This window comes from Salvelinus sp. IW2-2015, linkage group LG2 (genome assembly GCF_002910315.2).
Source record: "Salvelinus sp. IW2-2015 linkage group LG2, ASM291031v2, whole genome shotgun sequence".
In the NCBI taxonomy this organism is placed as follows: domain Eukaryota; kingdom Metazoa; phylum Chordata; class Actinopteri; order Salmoniformes; family Salmonidae; genus Salvelinus; species Salvelinus sp. IW2-2015.
Window position 1 is genome coordinate 38937013 of NC_036839.1, and position 16696 is coordinate 38953708.

General features: G+C 44.1%; 1 protein-coding gene and 1 pseudogene across 1 annotated transcript in view; both read right to left on the reverse strand.

The window, feature by feature from the left end:
- The window catches only part of LOC111971775 (guanine nucleotide exchange factor DBS-like), a 63455-nt pseudogene extending 60472 nt beyond the window's left edge, over positions 1-2983 (reverse strand).
- Positions 2984-3395: 412 nt separating this feature from the next.
- The window catches only part of LOC111971786 (phospholipid-transporting ATPase IH), a 64947-nt gene continuing 51646 nt past the window's right edge, over positions 3396-16696 (reverse strand). Inside the window, exons 6-7 of the mRNA XM_023998601.1 lie at positions 3664-3792; positions 3396-3491 (exon numbers count right to left, since the gene is read on the reverse strand). Coding sequence (XP_023854369.1) covers positions 3396-3491; positions 3664-3792 — 225 coding nt within the window. The remainder of the gene's footprint in view (positions 3492-3663; positions 3793-16696) is intronic.

Below are 16696 nucleotides of genomic sequence, written 5' to 3' on the forward strand. Positions count from 1 at the left end.
GACATACTCCAACATTCCATACCACTACTTTACTCCACCTCTGTTCAAGCGCAACGTAATTAGATTATAACAGTCTCGGCACTCGTACTGCCATAGACTTGCAACAATCTCGAATGTACAGTGGCTTGCCTCAAATATGATTGGCCCTTTATGAGTCTATTGAGTCGAGGCGTCGCACACAGTTTCACAGTAAAACCCGAAAGTATGGGTTCTACATCACTACATCCCTTGACTTTACTTTAAATGCTAAATAATCGTAAAGGATACATGATTCCACATGGAATCAAATGGCTTTAGCTTCTCAATGCTGGGGATCTTCTAATGTTCTTTATACCAGAATAAAATGATGTTACACCTTCATATGGCACAGCTGATCTGACCTTTCGCTTGCATTGGCTGTTATAGTAGCGGGTGAGGGCCAAAAGTTGAATTCCTGTCGAGTGTATTTTAGCTGGGCACATATATTCTCCTCCCTACTTCAGTGTTGCCTTATATCTTATAGCGACCTTTGTCGCTATATTTAGCAAGTATTTCACGACTCCTCTACTGTGGAGACGACACAAAGTATTGGACATCACATTACTTCTACATAAAATTAAAAAGTCAGACACTTTAATGCAGGACGAATTAGAACGCATCCTTGTTTTTTGGTGTTATTTGTAGATTGGTAATTTTGTTAGTTATTGTACTAACTTGACGGTAAACAGTCCGGGTTAGCGGTGGGCCTGCAATCTTGCCTTCGATGGCCAAGCAAAACGCTAACTGCAACACAGGTGGTACCACAGATCCCTCAAAATTGACAGCACTAGTCCCGGCTCACCAGTGCAGTCAGAGCAGAAGAGTCTCCACCTGTCTATACCTCCGCGTCCCACACTGCCAACAAATGATCGGGCATGCGGGAGCACACCAGCAGCTGATTGTTTCCCAACCCTGGCTTACCATTTAACAAAAATACCATAAACCTGAATTAGGGCCAGACTAGGTTAAACCACACTGCAAATTCTACCATCGTATCTTCGTACCATATACGAGACAATTGAAGTCTTTTATTTTGAATCTTATGCGTTTCCCTCTATACTTATTGCTGGTGCTACATCATTTCTGGGATCTAGTAAATTGTGTAAATTGGGTAATTGTAGTCAGAAAAAAAAAAACTGTTATGCGTTAAAAATGTTCATAGTTTTATATCTGTGAACTTGCTTGTAGGGTACGTCTCTAAAGGTGGCACCATAGTTAAAAACCAAACCAAATTTAAGGAAAACCGAAACAAAAAAAATGTATAAAAAAATATAGTAACTCCGCCAGAGTGTCTCTTTTTGGGTCAATTTTCCGGCCCTTCACGGGAGCAGATAAAGGAGGGTTGGAACTTGTGACATAAAAGAATACAAATACGAATCGACAGAAGAGATAGTTCATTTGTAGTGTAACTAAACATGTTTAGGTGTTTTATAACTCACTTTTTTTGTCTCTCCTAAGATGTATTCTTCTCTCCTACAGCTCCGTCAACAATTAACATGCACATGGCCCAATTGATGCAAATTAGGCGATGACGGGTCATCGTAGCGACTTCTACGGACTTTTTAGGGACAGCCAATAGCTACTTTCCTTAACTGAGGAGCTCTGGCAACCAACTGCTAAACTTTTAACATCATCTCTCGGGTGACGCTGGTAACGATTGCTGCAGCTGTTCATCAGCCATCACTTTAAATAGCCGAGAATCTACCTACCTCATCCCACTAACTGTTTTTATTACTTTCTGCTCTATTTGGCACACCCATTTTCTACTTGCACATCATCACTGCCTCAATCTATACATCAGTGTTAATTTGCTAAATTGTATTAGGCTTATCGCGTACTATGGGCCTATTATTGCTTCCCTACGCCTATAGGAAACTCAGTTGAAAGGCGATCGTGCTCCAGTGGTAGAGCGCATGCTTCGCATGTATGAGTCCTGGGTTCAATCCCCAGCTTTCTGCCTGCTTCTCTCCCATTGGTTAAATGTGTTTCATGACCCAACCCTACAGAATTTCTGAAGTTTAAGCAGGGAAACAGACGATGTGCTTAAATAATTGGTTTTGTATCTGAAGAATAGCCGTTCTAAAACTCCCTGTTTTGTACATTTATAGAACAGAAGGGCATTTTGCCAACTTAATGGCATCATTTTCAGATAACTGAAGTTCAGTGTGTTCGAATTGCCCCTGTACTACCGTGAGTCTGTAATTAAGAATCTGGCTGCTATCATTTCAGTAGTTTTGCAATGGAGTGGGCTTGTATATAAAAGTACAAGTTGTATTAGGATATTTTGCTTTTTGGAATCTGCAAATGGGAATGGGGAGTGGAAATCTCAGAGGGGGAGTGCATGCAAATTTATGTATGAGGTCCTCCAACGGTTCAATCCCAACGATCTCTCCACTAGAGAATATTGTGTGCACCAAATTCACATTTATCAGCAAACTCTACTTTCCAGAATGTTGATAAATATCTTGCCTGCATAGGAGTGGCATGGTGGTCCAAGTGGTGAGGCGTCCGGTCTTTGTAAACCGAAGATCATGATGGGTTCAAATTCCCATCCGTCGCCTTAAGCTGAAAGACACATGATTCCATGAAATAAATGTACTTTCATTGAGAGGGACTTGTGTCAAAAAAGAAAGATGTATCATATGGCAACACAGCTGTTTACTGAAAGTAAGGGTCTGAGAGCGCCAAGGTTCATTCTCTTGTCGAGTAATATTAGCTGGGCACATATATTTCCTCCCTAACTTCAGTGTTGCCAACTTAGCGACTTGTCGCTATATTTAGCGAAGTATCAGATCCTCTAGCGACGACGTTTCAACAAAAGCGAGCTAGCGACAAAATCTTAGTGACTTTTTCTGGTGTTATTTGAGATCGTTTGTTTGACTCTGACGTGAAGCGTGAGCTGCAGACTGCCCGGTGGGCCCCATCGCCCGTCCAAAGCACTCAACGTGGCCCTCGACAGGTACATGGTGTGGTTGTGTGGTGTGTGGTGTGTGGTTGTGTGTGTGTGGTGTGTGGTGGTGTGGTTGTGTGTGTGTTTGGTGGGTTGAGGCACCATAGGAATGTGTTCGGTCGTTCTTCAGTAGTGGCTCCTCGTTGAGTAGATGAAGGGTTTCTTCCACTCCCAGGGTCTGAAAAAAAGAGGAGGAACCAAATGAAGGATGAAAAGTTTGAACACAGACAAAAGACATTTAAGGAATTGAAGATGGGAATGTTGGTCTTACCTGCTATGGGATCTTCAACATTTTCCTTATAAATATTATCGGCGTGCCCCATCAAAGTCTGTAGAGGAAAAAACGGTCACCAAGTTTTTCAATCAACGAACCAGGTCAATCATAATATCTGTGTTAAAGACATCGTGTCACTCCTTGTAAAGAGAATCAAGCCTGTGGTTGTTCACATTCAATAGTCGCATGTAGAGAGTCCACCTCCTGCTCTGTCTTAAAGGCCATGGTGTCTGGTACAGCATAGTAGGTCTGATACAGAGCGAGAGAGAGAGAGAGAGACAGAGAGAGAGAGAGAGAGAGAGAGAGAGAGAGAGAGAGTGAGAGAGTGAGAAAGAGAGAGAGTGAGATGAGTCACGAGAAGTCATGTTTGATCAGAGAGCGTGCTGGGAGAATGGTGCAGTGTGTGTCTGTGTGTGTTTACCTTGTGGCTGGACTCGCCATCCAGGCTGGTGGTGGTGACGTAGCAGGTTCCGTCATCGCGGCTGGATGAGAGCAGGATGAGGTCACAGGGGAACGTCTCGTCTTCACTCGCCATGACAACGTCCCCCACCTGACAGGACAAGCACATCAACAATGACCATCACCTTAGACTATAGAAATACAGGCTGAGTCCCAAATCACACCCTATTCCCTTGTGCACTACTGTTGACCTTGGGGGCGGCAGGTAGCCTAGTGGTTAGAGCRTTGGGCCAGTAACCGAAAGGTTGCTGGATTGAATCCCCGAGCTACAAGGTAAARAAATCTGTCGTTCTGCCCCTGAACAAGGCAGTTAACCCACTGTTCCCCGGTAGACCGTCATTGTAAATAAGAATTTGTTCTTAACTGACTTGCCAAGTTAAATAAAGGTTAAATAAAATAAATGACCTGATATAAATGTAGTGGACTACCCTATTCCTCATGCAGATCGTCAAAATGTGTGCACTAGTTGGGGGGGATGTCATTTAAATGAACTCACTATAAACCCCAATGTCATTGTAAACAAACATTATTTCACAAAAGGTATTTTGGATCTGGTGAGCCACCATACTGCTGCAGATCCAGAAAGAATCACAAATGATTAGGAGCTCTTCTACAGGAAACACATACATCTTTTCCCATTCCTTTTATCCTGGCGATTGAGTTGTTGCATAACGGTGGGATTAAATAGCCTATAAATCCCATCTCCACGCTGACCGTACACACCACAGTAAGGGAAAGTGGGGTAAGTTGAGCCACCCTTGTTTCTAGGAAACCATACACAAAATGTATCATTTGACCAAATGTTTAGGAAGAGGTCATCCTTTCCTGGAGTCTGAAGGAAGAAACCACATGGAAAAAGTGGTAAGTTACAGTAGGTCMAATTTTTTTTCTCACCAAGTCAAATTCATTGATTGTGTTAGAAGTTGTGTCTAAACCAAAGTAGATACTTTTAAGATTGTGTATATATATAGAACAATCAGTTGTGGTCTCTATAAGCTTCAATATGAGGTCCTAAACCTAGCATGAAYGTACATCCTTGTAGCTGTGTGGGCTAATATAGTCAAAATGCGTAATTGAAGGCATTATCACTGGAATATGAGGTAACAACAGGGCCTGGCCTATGTTAAACGTGTTTAAAAAAGTGTTTGTTAGGTTTTAAAAAATGCTTAAAATTATTAAAAGACCAAAAATTGTGTTGAATTGTGTTTGGGTAATGAAGATAGTCATGGTTTTAAAAATGTAGTGATAATATTTCATTCAGTACAGAAAGGCRGCTTAACTTACCCTGTTCCATGACTCATCTTACCCCATACCCAGATAAGTTGTGCCAAGAGACCACTTTTTTTGGACAAGCTTACCCCACTCTCCCCTACAGTACATACGCTATATTATCATATATTATCAATATTCATGATTAATATTTTCATCATTACTCTTCCTGTTTGATCTGTGGGGGGGGGGGCATGGGTGAGGACCATCCGGAGAATGTGTGTGTGTGTGTGGATATAGAATGTTTTTCAACTTTCATTCAATCAATAACATTTATAAAGCCTTTTTTACATCCGCAGATGTCACAAAGTGCTTATACATATACCCAGCCTAAAACCCTGAACAGCAACAATGCAGATGTAGAAGCACGGTGGCTAGGAAAAAGGCAGGAACCTAGGGGTCCCCAGTCCTCTTCTGGCTGTGCCGGGTGGAGATTATAAGAGTACATTGCCATTAAGGCCAAATCGTTCTTCAAGATGTTCAAACGTTCATAGATGACCAGCAGGGTCAAAAAATAATCACAGTGGATATAGATGGTGCAACAGGTCAGCACCTCAGGAGTAAATGTCAGCTGACTTTTCATAGCCGCCAAGCATTCAGAGGTTCGAGACAGCAGGTCCGGGACAAGGTAGCACGACCAGTGAACATGTCAGGGCTCCATAACCGCAGGCAGAACAGCAGAAACTGGATCAGTAGCACGGCAAAGACACGTTTCGGTGAACGGCATGGCTATGGCAACACGTGCCAACACACTCAAATATAGCCATAGATATTACATAGACCTGCTGGACACTGCAGGGTGCTTCTCTAAATGGGACATAGTCCCCGTCTCCACTCTGTAATATCTGATATGTGGTTATTATGACACTGCAATCTGTTCCACAGTAACACCCATAGAGATCCTATTAAATTCTAATTCCTAATTCTATGGTAGCGCCACTGTTTTGACCCTAGTCCTGTCTGACATCAGAGTAGATAACAGGATAATAGCGGCCCTTCATATCAGTCATATTGATGTTTAATCTCTGTCTGGAGAGACAAATCTTTTCCCCTGTATGCGACCAGAGTAATCACAACAGGAATGTTTGAGATGGTATTGTAGGGGGAATGTTAATCTTCTCTCGGACGCTAGCTAGGGCATCGCAGGCAAACTCAGGCACATACATACACACACACACGCACATACACACACACAAAAGGGCAGGCACCCGGGTGTCTCGTTCCCATGGAGACCAGCTTAAAAGGTCTCAGGAATGGATTGCATGGTAATTAGTATAATGATTAAAGATGATAGCTGTGGCTATGACTTAAATGTTCATAAATATTGCCGTTCTGTATTGGCCGTCACAGACAGGCCTATGCCTGCTAACAGTTCCAACTGACAATTATCACTGCGCCTCCATCATAATATCATGTTCATGTTGCTGTCCCAATCATCTCTTGTATTTATCGCACACATTATTTCCCCTTGCCTAGCATTTAGTTTGGTACAGCGGGGGTTAATATAAGCCTAGCATTTAGTTTGGTACAGCAGGGGTTAATATAAGCCCAGCATTTAGTTTGGTACAGCAGGGGTTAATATAAGCCTAGCATTTAGTTTGGTACAGCAGGGGTTAAGTATATAGCCTAATGCATTTTTGTTGTTTGGTAGTACATGCGAGATATAAGTTAATGATAGAGCCTAGGCATGTTAGTTTGGTACAGAGTGGGGGTTATATAAGCTAGCATTTGTGTTGGTAGCATGCATAGGGGTTATTATAAGCTACGGCAATGTTAGTTTGGTTACAGTGAAGGGGTTTAAATATACTGGTGTAGCTGGCATTTAGTTTGGTACAGCGGGGGTTTAGATATAGAGCGTATGGCATTTAGTTGTTGGTTAGCGCAGAGGGTTAATACTAAGCCTTAGCATTTTAGTTTGGGGTACAGTAGCGATGGGGTTTAAGATAATAAGAGCTATTCGCAGTGTTAGATAATGGGTACAAGGGCAGGGGTTTATATGTGTACCCGCAGTATGTTAGTGATTGGTACGAGGCAGTTGATGGTTGTAATGAATGTAGTATCTATGGGTCGAGTGGGTATAGATGTATGAAACCTCCGTTAGCGATTAGATGTGGAGTTGTGGATACGAATTGCAGTGGGGTTAGATATGAAACGCTCATAGCATTAGTTGTGTGTAGTCAGTGATGGTAAAGTATACCAGGAGGTGCGGCGGCGCCGATGGAGGGTGGGCAGGTACGAGGTGTGTGTCTACGAGCAATCGTACTGGAAGGGGAAGTCTGTGTGGTTGGGGAGGCTAGCGGTTCTAACTCAAATGATTAAGGTGGAGTCTAGGCGTTTAAGGATGTGTAGGAATCGGTAGGTTGATGTAGCATAGTTGTGAGAGTGTTTGCGCGTGGTTCCGGATGCATTGCAGGCTGGGAATGAGAAGTTGTGGTACATGGTTTCGTAGTGATGGATGGGCCGTTCGGAGGGCGGTTGTGTTGAATAGTTGGTGTGATTGGGGTCTGTGATGTGGGTGAGTACGTATTTGTTCAGTAAAGGGAGGGTAGTGCTGTAGATGCAGCGAGTCGCGGTCGTTGGTGTTGGGCATGGGGAAGCGTGGTTGTAGGTCTCCGGATGGAGGTAGGCGAGAGGTTAATGTGAGTTGTTGGTCGAGTGCGTGGATGCGGTGGTGGTGGTTCGATGCAGAGGAAGTGGAGGGGTAGAGTGTTGGAGAAGGACGGTAGTAAACTGGTGATTCTGGAAGTGGGAATTTCTGCGAGTAGGCTGGGGGTCGAGAGAGTTGGCGTGTGTATCTGTTGGGATGGTATGGAGTTGATATACTGAGGGGGAGGAGGTGTCGTTGTTAAGGGATGAGCAGGTTGGGCGTTAGTGATAGATCAGTATCAGGTGTGGGTGGAGGGGGAGGTTATGCAGGTTGAGGAGGAATGTGGCGGGGTTGGCGTGCAGGGCGGTGAAGGTTTGCTGGCAGGTCAGGGTTTATTTGGTGTGTGCTGCGTGGTGTGCTTCGTGGTGTCATAGAGAGAGGATGTCATTGGCGGTATTGTGGAGGGAATGGTGTGTGTTCAGGCGGTGAGCATAGGCGTTTAGGAGTTTTGTGCGTTGTGTGTTGGCGCGGGTGCGAGGTGGAGAGGAAGGGTGGATGCTGTGTAGGTGGATGCGTTGGGATTGTGATGGTAGAGTTCTGAGATAAGTGCCGTAGGGTGGTTGTGGTTCGGATGGACGACGCGGAGTATGTGCGCCTTGGTCAGGATTGTCGTATAAGAGTAGAAGTTGTGGGTCAGGGTAGAAGTTGTAGGCTAATGGGTCATACCGACGCATATGTATGCGTCGATGTCGACGAGTGTCATAGTATAGAGATATTGTGCGGAGGCAGTGGTGTTCGTCGGTATCCGAATATTAGGAGAGGATTTGTGATTTATAGAGGTCGTGGGAGGAGAGTGCGAGGTACTTCGATGGAGGCAGGTTTGAGATGTGCGTGTGGTTGAAGTGGTGGCGAGTTTGTATGGTGGTAGTTGGGTGGTGTAGGGGCTTGTTGTGATTGTTGGAGGTTTGGATGAGGTGCTAGTATGATGTATGCGCCTAAAGGTGTAGTGGAGTTTGATGTCTGTTCTTGGCAGCGAGGTTGGGGCTCGGAGGTTTGTTTCGAGGAAGGGGCGTGAGTGAGTGTGTGTGGGGATTTGGTAGATGTTTTACTTGTGGTTTCAGGGAAGTACGGTGTAGTGTAGGGGCTGTGTTAGTTTCGTCCGCGCTGCCCGGCTGTTTTCTGTTCCTCTCTTTACCAATTAATGTTAGGTTTATATTTACGCTCACCCTGGCTGTAACCAACTAAATGCTGGGCTTATTATTAAAGCCGATGCCCTCTTGGTCACCTCGGCTTACAGCTGCGGGAGTTTCTTCGTGTGTGCGGTCCTCGGTCCTCCTGGGCCTGCCTTGATTTGACCGTCTCGAGCTACCTTCTGCCGCCTGTAACCAAAGCTAAATTGCCCCCTGCACACTGTTCCCGCTTACTATTTGAACTTCCTTCACCGTCGATTAACGAACGCGGCCCTTCCCTGCTTGTGTCTAAACTAAAATGCTTAGTCTTATATTACTTAGCTCTGCCCGTCGATCCGCTGCTGTAGTAGCACTCTTCAAGACTTGTAGAAAAATGCTTTGGTTGACATGGTTGTTCTTTATATTAAACCCCGCTTAATCCCTTGCTTGTAGCTGTAGCATAAACTAAATGGTTCGAGGTCTTGTTGCAGGGGTTTAATTCAAACCCAGCAGGCTTTAAGTGTTGGTACAGGCAGCTGTGGATAATTAAGCCCTATACTAATCCTAGTCATTTTAGCTTGGTCCAGGAGACGGGGGTCCTAAAAAACTAATAAGACCTTTGACGCTATATGGGGTAGTTTGCGTAAGGTCATTAACGCGGCGGTTTAATATAACACCAGCCTCATGCTTTGTAAGTTTGGGCTCAGAAGCAGCGGTTGTAATTTGACTTATAAAAGCTATGCAGTCTTGTACTTAGACCGATGCGTTGAATAAGCAATGTTTTACTAACAACCGATTTTTGGTTCTGGACTATATCTTCTGGTGGAAAGAATGACATTGTAATAGCTTGGCTCATAATCTAAAAATGATAGACTGTAAATGGAAAATGATTTAATATCATCATTGTTATTTTTCGATATGTTGTAAAAGCAGATAAGGCTCACGTGTAGGCAAGCTGTTCTGAGGCAGTGCTTATCGCGGTCGGCAAATAACAACACGCAAGTTTACCTGGTGAGCTGTATTCATGATACAGCTGCTAGCCTACTTGTGGCCTAATCATTTACATAAACAGAGGCGATGAGCTCACATAGCTAGTTTTGGTCATATGCTAGCAATGTACATAGTAGCTAACATCAAAACAGCTTAGAGCATGTCTCGGAAATAGGTACTCATAGCAGGACGGCAATACATATGACTTTTTCCGCGGCTTCGATTGTGTATACAGTCTATGGGAGATTGGAATGAATATATGGGACAGATTCGAAAATATTTATTTGACACCCTGATATTCATGACCTCGGAGTCAGAATGGCCGGCAGTTTGGATCCGCAATGACATCCTATGATACATGATTGGACGACACTGTTTTGACAACGCCCAAGGTGGCGCCTTATGAGGTGGCTGTGCTCCTGCTTCGCACGGCGGCTCAAACTGGATGAAGTGAAGGGCATCATGTCTCATGGATACTCATTAACGCTCACTGCAGTCTCAGCCTAGCTGTATTGAGTTTTTCAAACCATTGAATTAATCTTCGGTTCCACTTACATGGCATATCCATTCCTTGAGACCTGTTTATAAGACACATTGGTCTCCATGGGACAGCTCCGCACAAGAAAAGGGCCGATTACACACCCGGATTTTTTATGAGAGTTTGAATCGGGCCAATGCCTGTCTTGTGATTGTAGATGGTTATTCGGTCGAGTCGCTTTCTAAGGCATAGTGTGTGTAGGCAATTCTCTCGCCTTGTGAGGATTAGAGCCTGTTAGGTGATGTTTCGCTTGCGCAGCATCCGTTTTCTACTGGCTAATAGCTGCCATACCCTCGAACTTTCCAGATAGTGGGGGAGTTCATGATTCCTTGTATTCCAGCTTATATCAACTCACCAGTTAGAATTTGGCATATGTTTCCATTAGTTGGTGTGCATTTGCTTGGTTGGGCTCTGGTCGTCTTAGAAAATGAGAGGTATAGTGGGATTGTGGGTCTCATACACATATGAGGTAGGATGAGAATCACTCCATTACTCGCTTGGATACGTCGGATATTGACAAAAGGGTGCCGGCTACTTTATAAACTCGATATGTTATTCATAACTCATACTGGGTTGTACAAGATCAAATGTGTAGGTATGGGCTGATAAAGGTGTTGGTTTACTGATATATTTTGAAAAATGCACATATGCTTGTGAATCTTTATAGATGAGGTTTATGGTTGATTACCTTATTGTTTGTATGTGGTGAAATGAAAAGTATTGGTGTAGAATCTCAGTCATTGCTTGTGCCACTCTTGCCACTAAAAGATAGTTTGCTTGGATCACAATACACAAGCATAAATTGCAGCAAACATCAATTCTCAAACAGAACAAATTAGAAGAGATCCGAGAATTGTGACGCAGAGTGTGACTCACTTCATATAGATTTGTCTTGAGATGTAGGTGATCTGTGCATCTGTGCATGTGTCCAGCCGGTATAACTGATAGTATACATTATTGATAATTAGGCATATAGTTGTTTATTTGATTTTGTGTTTGTGATGTGCTATACGCTTTATGTTGCTTAACACGGGGTAAAGGCAAATTGAGAACACTTCTCATTTGCAAATTCGCGACCTCCTCAGCGGAACGGTGTCTTGTTGTGTGTGTGTGCGCGGATAGGCTATTACTTAAGGGAGTCAGTTCGCTGCATTAGGTACATACACATTCACTGGCTTGTTAATAGGAGCTCAGTGAGATGTGTATAACACAACTTGGAGTGGTTCAGTCTTACTCATTAGGTCCCAGGGACTCGCTAGGCTTGCAAAGGAACAACATATCACATGATTAGACTGTTCTGACTGGGATAATATAGACAAAGTCATGCGGCTTGGAGCATTCATGAACTTCTGAGAGGGGCTGGGAGAATGTTTGCTATAAGGCGAGTGTTAGTATCACTGTGGGAGCTATAAACTTATAATATTTTGTACTCATGCTGGTCATCAATGACGTTGAACATTTGAAGACTGATTTTTGGCCTTAAGTGGCATGTAATTCATATATATAATATACATATAAAAGTGCCACATCGGCACGAGGCAATAGAGATGGATGGGGACATAACGCACGATGCGTAGCATGTGTAAATATATATGATATTAATACTAAATTAAAGTATACTAATGTATGCGTTGGTTCTTGCGCAGTGGACCCACAGAAAGTGCCAAAGGTAGAAGACAGAGATATACATTCTAAACATCTGGGCGTTGGTTTTGCACTGATGTGTAGCAAGAAGGGAGTTAAGGTACTGTGTGTAGTAAATATACAGTATGTGGTTATAAAGCAGGTTTAAAGTTTGTTGTGGGCTATTAATTGTAGATGGGTTATGTATTATCTAGGTGGAGCTGAGTCTGGAGTGAATCTTAATTGTGTAAAAGCATCGGACGCTGATTTTAATGATCATTGTGGATGCTGTTGATGAAACAGCTAGGTTGGAGATAAGCTTCATAGTAGGAGATTTTAGGTGTTTTCCAGGTTTAGAGATTTCGTCTACTGACACCTAGTTCGTTTCCACACCCATTGTTCAGTGGATGGTCTTGCAGCAGCACGCCAATGAACTGGGCACACGCGACGACAGGATGCAAGTACAGCGCACAGGAAGTTTAATAGGAAGAGGATTTAAGGTATTTAATCTATGAATAGAATGGGGATGACTAGAGATGGATTATTATATACCGCGTTGCTTGAGAGTCGGGCTGTTGACTTGTAAGGTGGAGGAGTGTTGCGGGTGGATGGGATTCGGCTCCGACGCTCGCACGATCAAAAGTGGGTCGGGACTTGTTATCGCGTACGCAGGAGTCTCTGTAGCTATTGATACCTCTGGAACGCATGATTGGGGATGTTTGTAGGTCATGAAGAGGAGTATGGGTGCAGAGGTGTCTACAAGGGCCTCTATCGTACGATGGTTGATACCTGAGTAAGTGAGATGGGTATTTAAATTAATAACTTGGAGCAGTTCTTTTTGGTGACAAAACGGATAAGGAAACTGCTGATAAGACTCTGAGGCCATTTCTACATTTTCTCTATTGCACAGTAGCACAAGTGCTCTAATCTGAATATATTGGCTATTTGGGTGGTCACTTATATGACCATCACATTTTAGCATTAGTTCGATTTGAATCTGGTTAAACAGGACCTTTTTTAAAATAGGTAGGTTTCCAGTTTCTCACTGTAGGGGTCAGGTGTCCTGTGGCTCAGGGCATATATGGTAGTTAAACAGCGGATGTCATTGGTTTGCCGGAACTAAGGGAAGTGGGCATCAATTCATAAGATTTTGACTCTTAATGTGATTGGAGAATCGGTTTGACAATGTGAGTTGGATAAGGATAAGAGTTTTACAGTTTAGCTGCTCACCACCAGAACCATACACCGTAGCGTCTAATCTAATGTGTGATTAGTGGCTGGTTCCACTAATATTTCTAAGGTCGCAGTAGGGTAGTTAGCGGTACCACTACTAAGTTGATTGAGAAAATGGCGTTATGAGAGCACGAGAGCCAGAGCGAACCTGAATTGGGGATTGTCATGAGACAGCTCAGTCCTATTATCCGGATCTTAAAAAGGTATCTGATCTTTGGTTTAGACACATTCTTAATCGAAGAGCCAATTTCAGCATGATTATGAGTTTTTGGTACACTTTGGTGTTGAGTTATAAAGAAAGCAAAGTTTGATGAGGCCCATAAGGCTAAGGTAGAGCTGTTTGTACTGGCCATTCGATATGCTTCGCCTGGAAGTGTGTTGTGTTGAATTACATGTTCCGCTCAATAAGGATAAAGGGGTCAGGAGGTCGCAAGCATGTATTACCTCAGAAATCAAGTTTGGTGCGTTTCGCGCTAAAGAGGTAGTGGAATCACGCACAGATTTTGTGTCACTGTCTTCCATGGAAAGCAGCAAGAGCAGGACGCAGTTGATTCGATGTGTACTAACCAGAGAATGAGAGTCGTGTCCCTTCAACTAGGTAGTGTGTACTGGAACTCCATAGGTCGGCATAGGCACGATGGGATTTATACCGCGATATATTGTGAACTTCCACCCCGTTGCCAGAGGTGCCGAAACAAGACATCCTTCAGATTTGAGGGCTCAGATACTAACGATCAGAGAAGTAGTGGTAATTGGGTGAACGGAGGCGAAAGGACAATCATGTAATAGGTAGAAAACCAAGTGGCTGGTGTTGTAGCTTCTGCAAATGTAGGGATGTGGTGTGGAATTGAAGACAGGGAGTACAAGAGGTCTTTTGCCAGGCTCAATAAATGCAAAATTATCTCGGGTTGACATCAGGTATTTGCTTTCCTAGAGATGTCTAGTGGCGGTATGTACAGGATAATCTGTTTATGTGGGTTCAAGCACACCAGTATCGAGAACTGATCCTTTTGTGAAATATGTTTGTTTACAATATGACATTGGGGGGGGGTTCTGTTGGATGGCAGTTAACCCCAGTTGAGAGACTAGTCATCTTGCTTGAATAAGACCGTGATTGCACTTGCGGAGCAGAGATAGCTGGTGTGTGAGATTGGCAATGGTCACATTCGTATATTGAACGATTCTGCATTGGGTATTTTGTGTGAAAACTTTGGGGTATGTCACTGACAGACTTTATTAGATCAGAGGTGTCCAGGGTATGGTTATTAGTATATTTATGGATTTCTTTGATACCTATGTAATTCTAATTCTATGGGCAGTCAACGCGGTGTTACGCGCCTTAGAAAAAACCTCTTTCGTTAGTGGTGGGATATATACCGCAAGCATTGCTTTCGCAATCTTTGTGGGGGATCTCAGACTCGCATCACGAAAGAGAGGTTGAAGAGGCTAGTAATAGGGGCTGGGGCGCGAGAAACAACTATGTTTTGGCGAGACGCTAGTATAGTATTTGAGACAAGTAAGGATGTGTGCTCAGATATAGTTAGGGCGCAGGGTGATTTGTGAAGGAGCATCGCAGTATTTTGCCTCTATGATCTTATATTTGAGAACATATGCTCGGGCAGTTGACTGTAACATTATCGCAGCAACTTTTTGGCGGGAGATATGAGAAATATGAAGGCGACTCCTGGGCGCGAGTAGACCAGTAGAGAGAGAGGGCCAGACCTGCTCGTTGTACCTGGAGGCTAGGTAGGGTACTGGCCCCAGGGTGGACAAGCTGGCAAGCCAGGTCACCCGTAGAAAAATAGACCTTATGTGATAAAATTATACTGCTAGTTGATAGCTACGAGAGGAATTTGTTCGGTGGTGCAAGTGTTGTCAGTATAGGCATTCAGTAGCGGTTGGATAGCTGGGAGGAGGTTGGTGGTCTTTATTCGCATCCATTCGGAGCCTTTTATTACGGTTGCTCCTATAGTCTAAAGGGGTACGCGAAATGGGTTCATTGGTTATGATGTGCCTTGTCCTGTCAGGGGGGGGGACGTAGAACTTTTGTTTGAGATTCTTATGGTGCGGTTGGCAGGGATGGAACGAATTTGACTGCTACGTTTTGAATAACGACGCCTAGCCTTGGCTGGTCTAACTGCCTGTGTATTCATTGGTTTCTCTGGACCGGCTTCCCTCTGATAAAGCTGTTGGCTCCTCTATGCTACCGCAGGGGGCCCTGGCTGCGAATGAAACGGAACCTGCCTAAGCGTCATCGCTACCGCTACATAGCACGCACATTGTGCGCCTAGTGACGAGTGCCAGCACAGGAACGAGGGTTATATATCTCACTGTTGGCTCTCCTATGTAAACACACAGCTGCCGGTGACGTCAGGAGACGAAACTTCAGTGCGGCTATCCCTCACTGCTTCTTACGCTCTCATGGGATAAAAACATGACTTGGTTCTTAGGTGACTTCTTCTCTAGACATCTCGGGCTCGCTTTTCGTCTCTTTTACTTCACCTACACCTGATGGTAGAGGGAAGGCATCACGTTTCTCTTCTATATCACTCATCCTATCTAAAAATGACGCATAGTCTCTCTCTCTCTCTGCTCTGTGCCTCCGTCTCACTGACTCTCTCTTGGCTCTGGGTTATCATAGACTACGTAATGGCTGGTAACCCGAGGAACTGAGTTCAATATCTTCCAGGATACAATGGGCCTTTCCTAAGGACAGAGGCAGGGAGGTGGGACTGGCTTCTACATGGCCACTATTGAATGTGAACAACCACCACGCTGACTCCTCTAGGCAAGTCTGAAGTTAGTAGACGGGAACTCGTTGCTTTACGCATGAAAACGTGGGTTAATTATTCATCAGGAGTGTGGGACCTGTGTTGACGTCGTGATGAGTGTCTAGGTGCGTATGTGGGTGAATCGCCACTTGCTATTTGTTCTGCTCATACAGGATTTGTGGGGGCGATCTAACTTAATATATAATGGAATGCGCGAGAGCAAGTGGAGAAGACAGTCCCTTGGACTCATGGTAGACTGAACGCATCATTCGCCTTCTGCGCTTCTAGATAATAGTAGAATGTGCTGTTATTGTGGATCTGTGTGCAAGTACTTTGTTATACGCGTCACTTATTTATTGATTACTCTCCTACTGATGGTTGCATAGCACCTGGGAGCTGGAGAACCCTTCTTTCCCTCTGTATTAGAGGAGGAATCTGGGGTGGTACCTGGTGAGAGTAGGCAGAATTCAATCTATTATATATTGATAAAATTATCATACTACTTCCTCAACCCACACACACACAACCACACAACGAGCACACGCGAAGAGCGAACAGCAGCAGACGAGCAACTCACACAAATCACTACTAATAAATGAACCTTAGAGGTACTCAGCCCAATTCCGTAACCACACCCACACTGGTCTGGTGTCTGTAAGTGAATGGTAACCTCTGGTTGTGTCCCACAGCTGTAGCCATCTACCGGGCATGGACGACCGGGTACGCATGACGGTGAAACTACATAGTATACCAGATCACTCACCTAGAATCGGCATCTACACAGACTCTGTAGTAAATGTCCCATGCATAATAAC